General features: G+C 51.5%; 5 protein-coding genes across 5 annotated transcripts; 4 read left to right on the top strand and 1 right to left on the bottom strand.

Annotated features, from left to right (window-relative positions):
* Positions 1-189: 189 nt before the first annotated feature.
* N7489_006815 (non-ribosomal peptide synthetase) lies at positions 190-4,020 on the top strand (the record flags this gene model as incomplete). The annotated part of the gene is made up of 1 exon (XM_056712565.1): positions 190-4,020. The coding sequence occupies one exon, from the start codon at positions 190-192 to the stop codon at positions 4,018-4,020; it is 3,831 nt and encodes a 1,276-aa protein (XP_056566280.1).
* A 1,011-nt stretch (positions 4,021-5,031) lies between these two features.
* N7489_006814 (sugar porter family MFS transporter) lies at positions 5,032-6,762 on the bottom strand (the record flags this gene model as incomplete). The annotated part of the gene is made up of 4 exons (XM_056712564.1): positions 5,032-6,144; positions 6,195-6,275; positions 6,327-6,529; positions 6,588-6,762. 4 exons carry the CDS (start codon positions 6,760-6,762, stop codon positions 5,032-5,034), a joined length of 1,572 nt encoding a protein of 523 aa, XP_056566279.1.
* A 1,634-nt stretch (positions 6,763-8,396) lies between these two features.
* N7489_006813 (putative C6 transcription factor (Mut3)) lies at positions 8,397-11,675 on the top strand (the record flags this gene model as incomplete). Its single annotated transcript, XM_056712563.1, has 6 exons — positions 8,397-8,643; positions 8,717-9,282; positions 9,357-9,472; positions 9,529-10,140; positions 10,197-10,581; positions 10,632-11,675. 6 exons carry the CDS (start codon positions 8,397-8,399, stop codon positions 11,673-11,675), a joined length of 2,970 nt encoding a protein of 989 aa, XP_056566278.1.
* A 914-nt stretch (positions 11,676-12,589) lies between these two features.
* Positions 12,590-13,615, top strand: N7489_006812 (oxidoreductase, 2OG-Fe(II) oxygenase family; the record flags this gene model as incomplete). The annotated part of the gene is made up of 2 exons (XM_056712562.1): positions 12,590-12,921; positions 13,036-13,615. The coding sequence occupies 2 exons, from the start codon at positions 12,590-12,592 to the stop codon at positions 13,613-13,615; spliced, it is 912 nt and encodes a 303-aa protein (XP_056566277.1).
* Positions 13,616-14,852: 1,237 nt separating this feature from the next.
* Positions 14,853-16,841, top strand: pacC (putative C2H2 transcription factor PacC; the record flags this gene model as incomplete). Its single annotated transcript, XM_056712561.1, has 3 exons — positions 14,853-15,080; positions 15,137-16,206; positions 16,247-16,841. 3 exons carry the CDS (start codon positions 14,853-14,855, stop codon positions 16,839-16,841), a joined length of 1,893 nt encoding a protein of 630 aa, XP_056566276.1.
* Between the last annotated feature and the right edge of the window lie 1,003 nt (positions 16,842-17,844).

Below are 17,844 nucleotides of genomic sequence, written 5' to 3'. Positions count from 1 at the left end.
ATTGGCAGCTCGAAGCTCTTAGAATCTCAACAAAATTTCTTTCTTTCTTCTTCTTTCTACCATCGATTTTATATCGAGATCCCAATGACCACACCTTTTCAATCATATCCTTTTGTTTCCTTACTGAACTTTGCCAGCGTTTGACCTGTATAGCGTGATTCTCTTACCCTCGTTACTGAAACAGAAACAATGGCCGTCCTTGACATCACCAAGGATTTGCCCACACTCTTTAGGCGACAGGTGCAGGCAACCCCTGATGCCATCGCCCTGGAAGATGAGACCACGACATATACATATACCCAGCTGGATCAAGAAGTTGAGACACTCGCCAGTCGCTTACGGACCTATGGAGTGAGCCGTGACACCCTCGTGGGTGTGCTCCTACCTCGCAGCGCACATTACGTGATTGCCTGTCTAGCAGCGCTCCGTGCGGGTGGTGCCTTCCTAGTGCTCGAATTGGCTTACCCCGCCGACCTCTTGGCGGATGTCATCGACGACGCTAGCCCCGCTGTGATTATCACCCACCAGTCTGAGGCCGACAAAATCAAGGCGCCTGTCCCGGTAATTGCCTTGGATGCACCCGTTGCTGAAACCAATGGACACACCAAGGAACCTTCTCCGTTGCCGGCAGATGATGATTTGGACCGCTTGGCGTTTGTCTCCTATTCGTCGGGGACGACGGGCAAGCCCAAGGGAATCGCCAACCCACACCGCGCCCCGGTACTATCATACGATCTGAGATTTGCAGTGCAGGACGTACAACCAGGTGATCGGGTGGCCTGCAATGTCTTCTTCATTTGGGAGATGCTGCGGCCGCTCCTGCGCGGAGCCACCGTAGTTATCGTGCCCGACGAAACGAGCTATGACCCCGCGGCTCTGGTTGACCTGCTCTCGGCTAAGAAGGTCACCGAGACGCTCATGACACCCACTCTCCTGGCTACTGTCCTTTCACGCTATCCCCGGTTCGGTACTCGTGTGCCTGATTTGCGCATCATTTGGTTGAACGGCGAGGTCGTGACTACCGATCTTGCCCACAAGGCCATCAAAATTCTTCCCAATGCCCGCCTGCTCAACTGCTACAGTGCGTGTGAAACGCATGAGATTGCCTGCGGAGATATCCGCGATGTTATTGATGACGACTCCATTTACTGTCCAGTCGGCCCATCGCTTGTTCCTACACACACCTACGTTCTAAACGAGGATGGACAGGAGGTAGAGACGGGTACATCGGGGGAACTCTTTATCGGAGGTCCTTTGTTGGCCCGGGAATACATTAACCTTCCCGAGACCACCGCCAAGGCTTTCGCCCCGAACCCCTTCGATTCCACACCCGGTGCTCGTATGTACAGGACCGGCGATCTGGCCCGTAAGCTGCCTTCCGGTTTCCTCGAAATCACCGGCCGCGTCGGCGCCATGATCAAGCTGCGCGGATATTCCGTTGTCCCGGCAAAGGTCGAGAGTGACATCTGCCAGTACTTGGCCGTCAATCAGTGTGTTGTCACTGCGTACGGCGATGGACTTGACCGACAACTGGTCGCATATGTTGTTCCCGACAAGGAGTCTTCATCCGATCGTCCCCCGGTCGTGATCAACGAGTCCGGCCACTCCCCCAGTGCGCGTCGTGCTCTCGAGAACCATCTTGCCCAATACATGATCCCAGCTCTCTGGGTTGCACTGGACCAGTTGCCCACTAGCGATGTCTCCGGCAAGGTTGATATAAAAAACCTCCCTTCGCCTCGTGGCTCCAGTCCCAGTGGCAGTGAACACAGCGCCGGGAAGGACCCGATTGGTCTCAGTGACATTGCGGCAATCTGGGAGACTGTTCTGAAAGTGTCAAAGAACCTGATCAAGGCCGAAGATAGTTTCTTCGATCTCGGAGGACATTCTTTGTCTCTAGCAGATCTGTCATCCAAGCTTTCCAGACGTTTCGGCTTCCGTGTTCCTATTCCCCGTCTGGCAGAGAATACTACTCTTTCCGGGCACCTGGAAACTGTGCGTGCTGTCAGAGACGGCCACGCTGAAGAAGTACAAGCAAATCTGCCGGCGGTCTTGCTTTCCGATGCCACACTTGACGAGGACATTAAGCCCACAAACACTGCGATCACTTCAATCACCTCGGCCGACACGGTGCTTTTGACCGGTGTGACAGGTTTCCTGGGCGCTTTCCTGCTCAATGATTTGATTGAGAACACCTCAGCTAAAATCATCTGTCTTGTGCGTTTCAGCGCCCCCGAGCAGGATGACCAAGCCGGAGGTGTGGCTCGAATCCGCAGGAACCTCCTAGACATGGGACTCTGGCGCGATTCGATCCTGGAGCGTCTCGAAATCCTGCCAGGAAACCTTGCTCGGCCTCACCTTGGTCTGGGTCCGGATGAATTTGACAACATCGCGGCTCGTGTTCAAGTCATTGTGCATGCTGCAGCCACTGTCAACCTTGTTTACCCCTATGCTGCACTTCGGGGAGCAAACGTCGGTGGAACCAGAGAGATTCTTCGTCTGGCCGCCAAGGGTGGCGCGACCGTGCAGTATATCTCTACCAACGGTGTCTTGCCACCGTCTGGTGAGAACGGCTGGCCCGAGACTACTATGCTAGACATCGAAGACGTCCCCAAAAAGCTAGTCGACGGCTATGGCCAGACAAAGTGGGTTGCAGAGCAGCTCGTTCTCAAGGCCGGTGAGCGTGGATTGCCGGTCAAGATTCACCGGTGTGGTACCATCAGTGGTCACAGTGTCACAGGTTCCGCCAATGCGTGGGATTTGCTCACTGCATTGATTGTGGAATCCATCCAGCTTGGTTACGCCCCAGACGTGGAAGGATGGCGTGCCGAGATGACCCCTGTGAACTTTGTCAGCAAATCCATTGTCCATCTTGCGACTCAGACCCAGAAAGACCAGACGATGTTCCACCTCGGAGATCCCACGCCGGTCAATACTCGCTCAGTCTTTGAGGACCTCAAAGAGCTTGGTTATGAGACACAACCTCTCCCATGGGATGAGTGGGTGGCTTTGTGGTTCGAGAAGAGAGGTTCAGCCAAGGGTGGCGATGGTTCGTTTACCGTCGACATTCTTCGCAGTGGCATGCCGACTGTCGAGTTCCTCCGAGACATCGTGGTCCTTGATAACGCTTTAACCAGACCTTTCCGGGCCGTTATCGAGCGCCCCAAGGTTGATAGCCTGTTGCTGGAGACCTACACTCGGCATTGGTTTGCTCGAGGATGGCTACCCCGGCCCCCATCTCGTCGGAATGCCCTCGACCGATCCACCGAGGTTGCAGTGAAGGGGCCACTCAGCGGCCAAGTTGCTGTGGTGACTGGTGCTTCTTCTGGCATTGGTGCGGCGGTAGCAGCCGCCCTAGCCAAGCAGGGCTGTGCTGTGGCACTTGGCGCCCGACGCCTGGATGCTCTTGAGAGCACCAAGCGCAAGGTCGAAGCTCATGGCGTGAAGTGTATCCTCCGGTCAACCGACGTCACAAGCAAGACTCAGATGGAGGCGCTCGTCCAAGCAGCCAGTGAGGAGCTCGGTCCAGTCGACATCTTGGTTGCATGCGCTGGTGTCATGTACTTCACCATGATGGCAAACACACAGATGGATGAGTGGGAGCGCACAGTCGACGTCAACTGCAAGGGTCTCTTGCACGCTCTCTCTTCAACCGTTCCTGGCATGCTCTCGCGTGGCCGCGGCCATGTCGTCGCGATCTCCTCCGACGCCGGACGTAAGGTCTTCCCTGGTCTGGGTGTGTACTCGGCCAGTAAGTTCTTCGTCGAGGCCACCCTCCAAGCCCTCCGCCTCGAGACTGCAGGCGCTGGGTTGCGCGTGACGAGCATCCAGCCCGGCAACACTTCCACAGATTTGCTGGGCATGTCGACGGATACCGAAGCCGTCAAGAAATTCGGAGAGCCATCCGGAGCGAAGATCCTCGATCCTTCAGATGTTGCTAATTCCATCGTTCACGCCCTGACTCAACCTGAACATGTCTCTGTGAATGAGATTCTTGTTGAGCCTCGCGACGAGCCGATTTAAGCGATATCGGCGTTTACCACATGCTTTATTCCGACGCTGGAATTTTGTATGATTTGCTGTTAAGTATATGTCTCTCGCTAGTTGTGATTTAGGGGTTTTGATTTGATTCACGAAAAATAGACGGCCACATAGAGGTAGAAGGGATAGATGTATATTGTATAGAGTATAGACATTTGATTTCCACACGCGCTTTGCCCATGCAACCCAAACCCATATGCATTCCACAGGCTGGTCCGCAAGTAACCGCAACAACCGGGGCACATCATCAACTTCCGCATGTAAAGCAACTGATGATCCCGGTCGTTCATAGAAGGCACCTTCAAAATGCTCAGGCCTGAATGTCGCGTATCCCCAGTAGGGACCGGCCGACTTCCAAAAGGCCGTACAGCTTCGGCATGTGGATATCTATGTTCTCCCCTATGAATTGCAGACAAGCAGCCTTGTTTCGGAGTCGTTCTTTCCCGAGCCGGTGTTATGTATTCGCTGCTGGGAAAGAGCGTCCCATGAAGGCTTTATCCTGACGATGGTAGGTAGGCTCGTTGTTGTTTTCCAGTCTGTTTCCGCTGTCTGGGGCTTGACTTAGTATTGTTGTAGTTCGTTTTATTTTCAACGGGACTTTCTTTGCTTTCTTTGCTGGTGGTTCTAATTGCCTATTTCGGATGTGGATCCTGATATACCCGAAAAGGCAGTGGGTTGGTCATCTTAGCCAAAATATAGCACAGTGACGAAAAAGAAAAAGAGCGACATCGCGGAGGAACGATACCGTGACCACCGGCTTATTTGACGCCAAAAGCAAAAATGAGCTGGAGTCCGCCGATACACTATCCGCCGACTCGAGCTCATTAACCATTGTACTTTACTGCGGATGATAAAATGGCTTTGTGCGCCTGATGCGATTTATAACAGAGCTTTTGTATACCAATGTGCAATCACATTGACAATACGAGATGATCTCTTCATAATTGCTTCCTCACTTCATTTCATCACTTCATAAATCCTATATCGTACAATCTAAACCTCCTTGGGTGCCATTCCATTCTCAGACCCACTGTGACTGCTACCAATACTAACAGTATCAGTAGGATGCATTGACAGCGGATGCAGCCCCTTATGTCGGATCTGCGAGCGCGGTGTAATAGCCACCGGAGCGTTCTCATCAACAAAAGAATGCTCCGACGGCTCACCAGCAAACTGTGTGACGAAAGCCTCTTCGACCTCCTCAAGAGAACAATGCGCAGTCTCAGGATAAAAAGCCCAAACAACAACCATCGCCACCCAATTGAACGCGACAAAGCAATATAAATAATTGGACCCGATACCCGTCAGTGCAATGGGCGAGCACTGCGAGAAGATAAGACTAACACTCCAGTTCGCGGCGGTCGCCATGGACGAGCCGCGCGCTCGAATGGGCGTGGGGAAGATCTCAGTCTGGTAGACCCAGGAGATCATGCCAAGGGCCGTGAAGAAGAATGAGAAGACGAAAAACATGGCGATTGCAGCTCGTAGAGCATGTGGGTTGGCGTTGGTATCGCTGAAATCTATGTACCGCGCTAGCGTGGCTTCAATGCACACGGCTGCTCCCATGCCGAGCAGTGACGGGATGAGCAGTTTCCGGCGTCCGACTTTGTCGATGAAGAGCATAAAGACCGTGTTCCAGAACTGCGCTAGTGCACCCCAGAGGCCGATTATCATGAGGGATGTTGATGTTGTAAGCCCGAGCGTGTTGAAGAGCCGTGGGCCATAGCTTGAGATTACGCTTGTGCCTGCGCACTGGGTGAATACTTGCAGACCACAGGCTAGGAGGATCCTGTGTCGCCAGCGCGGGGAAAGGATAAGGTGCCGCCAGGACCGTATGGCGGTTGGCTTCTCGGACGCTAGGCTCTCTTTGATTTGGAAGAGCTCGTGTTCGAGTAGGTGGTTGTTGGTTGCGGTCCGGTTGAGATGGAGTCGGGCGAGGACTGAGCGGCCTTGTCCTTCTCTACCCTTTTCGATAAGCCATCTTGGCGATTCGGGAAGGAACCATACGCCACAGACGAGAATTATTGCTGGCACGGCCTGGAAGGAGAGTGGAAAACGCCAGGAGAAGGCTCCACCTCGAAGGGTACACCCGTATCCCACCCATTGCTTGAAACCGGTTAGCTGGATCATAACAAAGTGCTGGCGCGATTACTCACAGCAACCACGAACCCCGAGCCAATCATCCATTGCTGCATACCAGCTAACATCCCCCGAATCCGTGGCGGGGCAACCTCGCTCTGGGCTCACGTCAGATAAAGTCCAACAGCCGGCACCGTGTATCAACCTACACAATAAACGGGAATAGTGGCAGACATCTGCCCAATTGCCAGACCCGCGATGCATCGACCGGCGATAAGCATTGCGATCGTGACCGCGCCTCCCTGGAGGCCAGCACCCAGAATCGCAAGAAGACCTCCGATGAAGAGGACCATTCGGCGGCCGTAGTAATCCGAAACATATGAAGCGAAGACCGAGCCCACAATTGCACCTCCTAATCGCAAAAGTTAGATCTGGATCGCGGCAAAATCCGATGAAGATAAGAGTCTCACCGATATACGAGGAAATGACGCCCCTAACAGCGGCATCAGACGGGGTTGGAGACCCAAACCGGCGCAAAAAGGCCTCCTGTTCGATACTAGAAGAGATCATGCCCGAATCATAGCCGAACAGGAATGATCCGAGCGCGGCAAAGGCGCAGCAGAAGGTGACGAGGTAAAAAGTCATAGTATGTGTCGCATGGCTCCATAGCCTGTGAGAATTGGCGTTAGAGGAAGAGGCAATTCATATAAGGCCGAGTTAGAGAAAGTCGCGTTGGCGTTGTTATACATGCCGATCCACATTGGGGAAAGTGGGACGTGCCGCAGGGGGACGGATTGTGAATGGAATGCCATGCGGGATGCGAGGGACCGTCAGAACCGTTTCATGACTAGATGGCGATAGGGAGATAGTCAATAGCCTAATTAATACTCTGTAGTTCTGAATAATTATGACGCAGTCAATTTTGGCAATGTTTGTACGTAAAGCCTCGGGAGGCACATCGTGAACCCGAACTTTGGAAGCCCGATTAAAACATCGAATGGTTGTCGTGTACAGGACGATAGGGCGATAGGGCGATAGGACGATGTCATTTCAATGTTTGCATTCCCATGTCTCGCGTCACAGGGCTGTCGAAGCATTTTGACGCATGTTGCCCTGTTTCGAAGACCCCGCATGGTCGACTCCTTCGTGATGACAGCGCAAGGGCGTTTCAAGGGTCCAGCACTGTACGGAGTATGTACTTTATACTTGTACCTGTGTGTAGGGACCAACCTTCCAAGGTTGGAATAATAGAAATGGAGGACTAATGTATTGTAGTGAACTTGAGGTCACAATATTACAGATAGATTGGGGGATAGATTAGTTGCCAGGTGATCACCCTTGTACCGGGATACTCCGTATATGGTAGTATGCATGAAGAATAGATTATAATGAAACCGGGCTAATATTATGAGAATGATACTGTGTACTTAAGTCCCAAGACCGGGGGAGAACTGATCAGTTAATAAGATCCCGCTGCAGTTCAGTTTTAAACCAGAGCAACAACACATAGTAGTGCATATGCATTTCCCTTTATAATTGCACAAATCGGAGACTCGAACCTTGGAATATTGGAACTCCGAACGGAGTCTCCGTTAAAGAAGTCGAACTTGACAACGCTTGAAGACCGGATCTAGACAAATCGGGCAGTGGAGACAAGGCTAAAAGCCTTAACGACCTATTCGACTTCTTACTGGACACGAAAATTCGTAAAAAAATGCCTCAAATTAGAAGGGAAAAATTCTGGAAAAATGGAGAAAAAAGGAAAAAAAAATGACACGGAGGTTTATGTCTCGGCGTCGCGCATTGTGAACCACCGATATCCACCTGGGCACCTGGGGCATATGACTCGTTATGACTAAACCGATTTTGATTCTTCCAATCCTTTTCCTCCATTGAATTGCTAATATACGGAGTACGTTCTTTGTACTTAATTCCTTATACCATCCATGGATGTACCTACAACATAGGTACTTTTGAATTGGATATTATTGCACACCGCTTTCGGGATTAATCATTTCATCATCGTCGATCTTCCCCCTCAAAAGATTCCCCTCAGACCCTTCCAACTAGTAACTCCAAATTCAATCTCGACTTTTCCAGTTGCAAACAGACTTGGCACAGCTCCTCCTTTTCCTCCTTCGGATTATCCTGCAACTATCGAAATATACGGCGATCCATGCTATTTGGTGAGATAGTGATATTCACTTCAGATCGCCCGCCAAGGCCCCCATCTGTCTTTACATGACTTCGTGCATATTACGGACCTCAGATATACAGTCATGGCGACTACGACGAGCCCTCTTACTGGCGAAAATGAGGAGGATCCCGCGCCCATGAACGACCTCAAGTATTCGCATGATGACGATCACCATGACACTCCTACCCAAGATGCCTCCACCACAGACTCCAAAACACTACCTGCGCAAAAGAGACGTCGGGTCGGCCGCGCATGCGACGAATGTCGCAGAAAAAAGATCAAGTGCGATGGCAAACAGCCATGCACTCATTGCACAGTCTATAGCTATGGTACGCAGAGTCCTATGCGCTTAAACCTCGGAAAAAAAGTTCATATGCCCTGACAATTATTTTAATCCTGTAGAGTGTTCGTACGACCAACCTTCCAACCGCCGTCGAAATCCCGCCCCCCAATATGTCGAGGCCCTTGAAAATAGGCTCCAAAAGGCCGAAGCGCTCCTTCGAATCGTTCTTCCAAATGTCGATCTCGATGATCCGCAATTAGACGTGCATGCGACAGAGCAAAAATTCAAAGCCGCTCAAAAATCAAAACAAGCGACCGAAGATGTCAAACCGTCGGCTGCACAGGACACAGCGCAAGAAGGGGCAGACGAGGGACTGCTTGAAACCATGGTCGATAATTCGGGCTGCTTAGACCGGGATGACCAAGGCCATTGGGATTATCACGGGCACACGTCGGGCCTCCTCTTTGTCCGCCGATTACGCAAGCAGTTGGGCGCCACAGATATTATGGGCCCTATGGCACGATCGCGCTCCTCGATAACCGCGCATATGCTGGATAGTCCAAAGTCTATGTCCGAGTCGCCTCAAGACACAACATTACCCCCTACACATGACCTGCCTCCGCGGGCGGTTGCTCGTCGCTTATGTCACAATGCGATCGACCATGCCTGCTCCTTGATGAAATTTGTGCATATACCTTCTTTCTTTGCAAGCCTGGAGCGCATTTATGATACTCCCCGGAACAATTCACGAACCAAGAGAACACCTTCTTGCCGCTTTTATATATCGTCATCGCCGTCGGCTGCTTGTTCTCGGACGATGAATCGGGAGAGGGTACCCTGGATTTGTCTGGCTACGAAGGCGCAATAGGCCAAGGGTAAGTCATAGTAAAGCCGTATTGATATTTTGGGCACCGTCTAATTTCTTTGGCAGGTTCCAATTCTTCAAAGCCGGTCGACAACTGCTGGAGATCACCGACTGTCGTGACTTGGTTTCTCTCCAGGCAATCTGTTTTATGGTCCTCTTCCTCCAGTCCTCTGCGAAGCTGAGCACATGTTACTCGTATGTGGGAATTGCACTTCGCTCAGCACTGCGACTAGGTCTCCATCGCTCTGTTGCGGCGGACTTCAACCCCCTTGAGCGAGAACTTCGAAAGCGCATCTTCTGGGTCGTCCGCAAGATGGACATCTACGTGAGCACTCTCCTGGGTCTTCCCCAGATGCTGAGTGACGACGATATCGATCAAGAGTACCCAATGGAGGTTGATGGTGATTATATCACTTCGGAAGGAATCACTCAACCCCCGTCTAACTATACACCGCTGATGGCTGGATGCAATGCGCACACTCGTCTTTCCAACATCATCCTGAAGGTAGTGAAATATATCTACCCAGTTAAGAATGCACGCTATCGCTCCAAGTCAGACCAGCGATACATGGTCAGTCACTCGAAAATTCGTGAGATCGAGCGAGATCTGCAAACTTGGATGGAGGAGTTGCCTCCTGCCCTGCGACCAGGCACGGAAGTGTCGCCCCAGCTGGAACGGTAAGTCTCAATCTACCGTGCTGATGCTTTGATCGGTTTAACTAAAATTTAACTAGTGTCCGGCAATTGCTGCGTATAAGCTACGCCCACGTGCAGATGGTTATGTACCGCCCGTTCCTCCACTACGTCTCCGGTGGTTCTCAAGCGCGTGGCGTGGATAAGCGGTCATATGCTTGTGCGGCTGCCTGCGTCAGCGTTTCCCGGAACATTGTTCACATCACGACTGGAATGCAAAAGAGGGGACTGCTCAATGGATCCTTCTGGTTTACTATGTATACGACCTATTTTGCTATCCTCTCCTTGATTTTCTTTGTTCTTGAGAATCCAGATTCACCTACAGCCAAAGATGGCGTCCTGAAAGATGCCATGGAGGGCAAAAATACTCTAGCCGGATTGGCCAAGAAGAGTCTTGCTGCCGACCGGTGTTCTCAGAGTTTGAACGTGAGTTCCATGCCCTAAATTTGGAATGACTTTGACTAATTATGCTGTAGTGCCTCTTCAAGACTTTGCCCGAGATGTTGAAAAACCGCCAGAGCTCAAAGACTCCTGTTAATCTCAAGCGGCCCGCGCCATCTAACACTGCTGAGCCTGAACCAAAGCCTACCTTCGAGAAGACGCTGCCACATCGGTCAAGCACTTTCCCTGTGCAGATGATGTCCCAGCCGGCTGTTACTGATGACCAGAGCCGCCGACAACGAAGTCTGGACAATGTCCAGCCTGTCAGCAATCGCTCTACTGACATTAATCATCAATCCACATGGACAACCACGCCCGAGCTTCTGACGGAAACCATGACCACCCCGGAACACATTTCCTCGTCCGGCATGACGCCCTCCATGCCCAACCAAGAGCCATCAAGTCTAGCATGGGCTCAGCAATTCACCAATCCGTCCAATCTCCCAGATCTCATGCCAATGATGTTCCCATCAGACGATCCGTTCGCATATCCAACGCAGCCCATGTCCACTTTGGAAGATGATCACTTCCGGCACGACCCTGCAGCCATGCCATCGCAGTATCCCTTCGATTCAGCACCAGGCATGGGTCCCTCCACACCAGGCGACCCCTCCAGCGCAGGGGTCTCCACTCCAACCTTTGACTTCACAAACATGCCGAATTTCCCCGTCGCAAATCCCGCAGGGATCAAGTCATCAGTGCCAAGCCACCTCCGCCCCTCCCACTCCCGAACTTCATCCCGCGTCCACTCCCCAATCTCGCAAAGCCAGACTCCGGCAGAGGCGATCAGTAGTCCAGACCTCGTCTCAATCCCGAACCAAAATTTCGTCTGGCAGGGCTACAATTTCCAGCCCAACAACCCAAACGACATGGCAACCGAGTCAGCACCACAACAGCCAGAAATTCCCGGTCCAAATGGATTGCCTAATTTCAGCATGGGCATGGATGAGAACATGGGCATGAATATGGACCTGGGTATCTCCTTTGATGACCTGTTTGGCAATAGTGCCGCGTATCAACCGAGCAACGGGGCGTCTGCTGAGGATTGGGCTCAGTGGATGAATTCCAACAGCATTTGAGTCTTGGTCTGGTTTACCGTATTTGCTTTCTCTGCTTTTTACGAGGATATGCTATTATGAACCCCAAAATCTTGCTGTAAAAACTGTTGATACCTGATTGGCATTATGAGTCTCGCCTTCTGCAATTAGCTATATACATAAATGTACACCTGATTTCTATATCCCTTAATGTCTTCTTTATAACTTATGTTGTCATTTTTGGCTTGTATATCCCTGCAAGTACGGAGTAAAAGTCGCCGAAAGTGGTTTGCTTCACCTTCATCCCCTTGAGGGCTAACTCACTATCTGTCGTATGCGCACGTGGACGGTTGATCTGGCTTCGTGGGCTTTTTCTGCGGTCAATCGTTGGGTGAAGCATTTAAAAGGGCAAATCTAAGAATATGAGTCTATATGCCACATACGTACCTATTAACAAACGAATCAGTACGGGGTAATATCCACACTGGATACCTACATAGGTGAGTTACTGGCATCTGCCTCCCACAAGATGACACCAACAACATGTTCTTACCTAGGTATATAGCTACCTATACAGCTATATTGCCAGATGATACCATGTCTCAAACATGGAGTAACTTGATGATGATGTTTTGCTGATGAAGTCATACTCATCTTATCTTCGGGTTAGCCCCTAACCCCGAGGTCTGTTTGACCCACATACTTCGACATTTCCACCTCAACGTCCAGAACCTCTCCTTTCGCAAGATGGCCCTGCACTCCACCTTTTCTTGATCATTTCCTGTTCCATTGCCTGTGGACCTTCGTCTCTACCCAGAGACGGATCAATTATAGCATATTATAGCATCCGCAAACCTCCACCCCGGTCGCATGGAGAGCTAGCAGTCCAAATCTCCCCTTCAGGGCTTGTACATTGCTTGGCCTACATATCCCCGTGACTATTTATAGCCAACCCAATGGCGTCACTTCCAAAGCTCTCCACAGTCTTCACCTGGGCTATCTACTTCATCCCCGTGTATATCTTCATCCTCGACCCGCTAGTGCGCGGATACTTCCCAGGACTGTTGGCACCACCCAGAGACAGCGACGACATCTTCGACGAGTCCAGCGCACCAGGACCAGGAATCAACCTCACCGACGACAGCTTCATAAGCCCCGAAGATGGCGTACCATTCAGCTGCCCCAACGCAGAGGGGTACCGCGTGCATATCCTCTCGCACGAACCGCTGATCATATATATCGAGAACTTCATCTCAGAAACCGAAGCAAACCACATCCTAGACATGAGGTAACCCACCAATCTCAACCGCAACCAACCCTCGAGGATACAGAAATATACCATAACACATACAAAACATAACTACAGACCAAGCTAACCGGACAAACCTCCCCCGAATCCCAGCGTGAACAAATACTCCCCTTCAATCGTCTACGACGGCCAAACAGAACGAATAGACCCAACAAAACGCCTCTCCGACCGTGCCCTCCTCGACCGGGACGACACAGTCCGCTGTCTGGAAGACCGCGCCCGCGCCTTCCAGGGCTGGCGTCCGGATCTGTACATCGAGCGAATGTGGGCGCAGCGCTACAATGCCTCCGGCCACTACCGGCACCACTATGACTGGGCCGGGTCACTGGCGCGGGGCGGAGACCGTTTTAGCACGTTTATGGTATATCTAGATGCGGACTGCGAAGGTGGGGGGACGAATTTTCCGCGGTTGAGGATGCCGGATGGGGAAGGGTGGTGTCGATTTTTGGATTGTGAGCAGGATGGGAAGGGGAACGGGAAGGGGAAGGGGGAGATGGGTATCACATTCAAGCCTATCAAGGGTAATGCAGTGTTTTGGGAGAATCTTCGGCAGGATGGAACGGGGTATCCGGAGACTTGGCACGCTGCGTTCCCTGTTACGAAGGGGACGAAGGTTGGGTTGAACGTTTGGAGTTGGTACCAACCGAAGCGGAGGAACCGTTCGGGAAGGTGAGGTGGCACTTGCGCTGAGAGGAGAAGACGTGCACGTGGGTGCTTTGGCCTCTGGCTAAGCCACTGGCCAAGCTATGTTCTAAGGAGTACCTGGAATGCTTGGGCTAGGCCCTTGTGAAGATGACATTGGGTATATTTATATATGTCAGGGGTAGTCTGACATATCAGGCTAGAATGTTACAAATAGAATAGAACTAGATAGGAACATTAGATACAGTATAGAAGGTGACATATAGAAAATGGATGCCTGATCACTCCGTGTCAGCACCTCGAGATATCTCCAGTGATTTTTTTTCCAGTGATTTAATCCGAAACCAACCGAGTCATGCATGCCGGCCGTAACAAGGAGACCAGGCAGCCGGATTAATCAGAGGACTGGTCACACCTGGGGGACAAAGTTAATACCAAAGGGATATGAACTTCGTCATACCAAGACTCTAAGAGTCCAAGACCTGAGTCTTGGTCCTCCGGAGCGGGAATTATTGGCAAGAGGAATCACTTGGCTGCCAAGAAGCATTGCCCATGGGATGTTTCTTGGAAGTTTGGCTTGGCGAAATGAACACGCCACTCCTTGTTTCCTTAACTTCGTCTCCCTTTTTCTCTAAATATTGGAACATTGAGTTGAACCGGTGAGGCCATGAGACCATTAATTTTACCTTGAATGTACGGTATTGTTCGCACTAAGCTGATTTAGGGTAAAACGGACGTACGTTCATTTATTAGATAGGCCAGTTATGTACGGAGTTCGCTCAGACGTATATAAAATTAAATGTAAAAATACGTAAACATATGTAAAAATACAAATAATTTACTAAAATTATGTTAAAAATACCGTACTGTACACTACTGTGCTACGTGTTAGCCCTGGAATGCTCACACACAGCCCCTCGTTCCCCCGTCGGTCCACCAGTCAAAAGCCATGGCGCCAACGCCTCTTGGTCTTTAGGGCCCGCACCGACGCTTGGCCCGGTCTTGGTCTGCTCGTTTCTCCCCTTGTCCTTCCGCCAGGCTTAGCAAAGCGGTATTTTCTGGGCAAAGGCTCGGCTCCTTTTCCTCTTCTGCGGAGAAACCCCCATTTTCTCTCACCTCTCACCTCTTTCCCCTTTTCTCTTCTTGCCTCATTGTATACATATAGGGTCATTCTTCTCTATAGTCCTCGGATCTTCTTAGTTTGTTTTCTTTTGTTACCGTTTGTTCCCTAGGCTTTCCGCCAACTCCAGATCGAGTTTCTTGGCATCATGACGGAGAACCACACCCCTTCTACTACGCAGCCGACGTTGCCTGCGCCTGTTGCTGAAGCCGCGCCGATCCAAGCAAACCCGGCTCCTTCTGCCTCAGTCACGGCGACTGCTGCCGCCGCCACTGCGGCGGTGAACAACGCCCCCTCTATGAACGGCGCCGGTGAGCAGTTGCCTTGCCAGTGGGTTGGTTGCACGGAGAAGTCCCCCACTGCCGAGTCTCTATATGTAAGCTTGATCAATCAATTTCAATCCGAAAAACATGCTAATAATACTTCGTATAGGAGCATGTTTGCGAGCGTCATGTTGGACGTAAAAGCACCAACAACCTCAACCTGACCTGCCAGTGGGGCACTTGCAACACCACAACAGTCAAGCGTGATCATATCACCTCCCACATCCGCGTTCATGTGCCACTTAAGCCGCACAAATGCGACTTCTGTGGTAAGGCTTTCAAGCGCCCCCAGGATTTGAAGAAGCATGTCAAGACTCATGCGGACGACTCCGAGATCCGCTCCCCCGAACCGGGCATGAAGCACCCTGATATGATGTTCCCCCAAAACCCTAAGGGTTACGCTGCTGCCACACATTACTTCGAAAGCCCTATCAACGGCATCAATGGGCAATATTCACATGCACCGCCTCCCCAGTACTACCAGCCACACCCCCCACCCCAGGCTCCCAACCCGCATTCCTACGGCAATGTATACTATGCCCTGAGCCAAGGACAAGAGGGAGGCCACCCCTACGACCGTAAGCGCGGATATGATGCGTTGAACGAATTTTTTGGCGACTTGAAGCGCCGCCAGTTCGACCCTAATTCCTATGCCGCGGTCGGCCAGCGTCTGCTGGGTCTCCAGGCCCTTCAGCTTCCCTTCCTCAGTGGCCCTGCCCCCGAATACCAGCAAATGCCTGCGCCTGTTGCCGTTGGCGGCGGCGGTGGTGGTTATGGCGGTGGTGCTCCCCAGCCTCCTGGTTACCACCTGCCCCCCATGTCCAATGTTCGGACTAAGAACGATTTGATCAACATTGATCAGTTCCTCGAACAAATGCAGAACACTATCTACGAGAGCGATGAGAATGTGGCTGCTGCCGGTGTTGCCCAGCCCGGCGCGCATTACGTGCACGGTGGCATGAACTATCGCACCACCCACTCTCCCCCAACCCAGCTCCCGCCAAGCCACGTCACTGCAACTACCTCAGCCCCCATGGCGGCTGCTACAGCGCACTCCCCCATCGGTCGGCACCCCAGCCCTGACCCCACCTTCCAGCGCACAGTCGTATACCTCCAACCGCTCTCCCATCTCCCTGCACCACGCCCACCGCGTGTCGCCCCCTCACGAGAGCGGCCCGGGTATGTACCCTCGCTTGCCGTCGGCCACTGTCGCCGACAGCATGACTGCAGGCTATCCGACCGCTTCAGGTGCCGCACCACCCTCCACTCTGAGCGGTGCGTATGACCACGATGACCGCCGCCGCTACACTGGTGGTACCTTGCAACGCGCCCGGCCGGCCGAGCGTGCTGCCACCGAGGACCGCATGGACATCTCCCAGGATAGCAAACATGATGGCGAGCGCACTCCCAAGGCTATGCACATCTCGGCGAGCCTGATTGACCCCGCTCTGTCGGGTACCTCGTCTGACCCCGAGCAGGAGTCAGCCAAGCGTACTGCGCAAGCGGCCACTGAAGTCGCTGAGCGGGATGTCAACGTTGCCTGGGTTGAAAAGGTCCGTCTGCTTGAGAACCTCCGCCGCTTGGTTTCCGGATTGCTTGAGGCCGGTAGCCTTACTCCTGAATATGGAGTGCAGACCTCCTCGGCTTCGCCTACGCCAGGACTTGATGCTATGGAGGGAGTTGAGACTGCCAGTGTACGTGCTGCTTCTGAGCAGGCCAGGGAAGAGACCAAGTCTGAAAGTGAGGGAGTCTTCTATCCCACGTTACGTGGTGTGGATGAGGATGAGGATGGAGACTCTAAAATGCCCGAGTAAATTCTTCATCGCTTTCTGCCACTATTGGCCATAGCTTGATTCACGCCGTGACGACATTTGTTTATTGCTTCCTTTTCCCTGTTCTACACCCCTCTTAAGGTCTTCTTTGTTCGTTTAAGGCTGTTTTTATAATTTTTTTTTTTTTTCAACGGAGAAATTTTCCGTTTCTTTCTGATCTTTTCCAGGTGCTCTCCTAAGTTTGTGTGTTTGTATGATTATTAGGGCTGGAACTTATCGAACTGTTTATTTACGTAAAGTGTTGTTTGCGTCTTTGACTCTTTTTGTATCTCTAGAGGCTTGGAAATGTCGAACCCGATGTTACCTCTCTCCTTCTAGATCGACATGTCAAACCCAAAGAGGCAAAGCAGCATTCCAAGCTAAACCAGATCCGGGGAGTGACGCAAACGGGCAGATCTCGTGTTTATCAATCTGGGGGGATTTGTGTGTGAAGGTCAATCAGAATTAGTTGAGATAGGGTGTTTGTATGGCTATGTACATAGTAGGAACAATGAAGATAAAGAAACAGGATGTCTACATGAAGTACATATGTAGGGATCATAGAATATCAACACCAGTGTACACAAGTGTATACCATCTCTGCATCGGGATATTGGAAGTTCCACTCTCTGCACTCGGAAACATCCTCAATCCCACGCTGAGCACGTGCTTGTATTGGTATTTCAGTGCTATCTCCGCCTATCGGTCAACTTTCCCTGTATCCATACATGGTTATTACCAACGCCCTCTGTTTACGGTGACATCCCCAACACTTCATTCTCTTTTCTATTGTTTTCTCTTCTTAATTGTCTTTCCTATATTCTCTCTCTTCTCTCCTTCATCTTTCTTCCCTTTTTCTGTATTTCTATAGTTTCCTTGTTGTTAAAAACACGCTCTCCACGCGACAAGGCGGTCACCCCAAACAGACGCCATAGCGCGTGTCGATCGGCCTAGGGATTATCGATAATAACATCCAGCCACACAATATCAATCTTTCGGATTGGGG

This window comes from Penicillium chrysogenum, assembly GCF_028827035.1.
Source record: "Penicillium chrysogenum strain IBT 35668 chromosome Unknown utg000004l_segment0_segment0, whole genome shotgun sequence".
NCBI lineage: Eukaryota > Fungi > Ascomycota > Eurotiomycetes > Eurotiales > Aspergillaceae > Penicillium > Penicillium chrysogenum.
The sequence above is the reverse complement of the archived record's forward strand: the minus strand, read 5'-3'. Positions and strand labels throughout refer to the sequence as shown.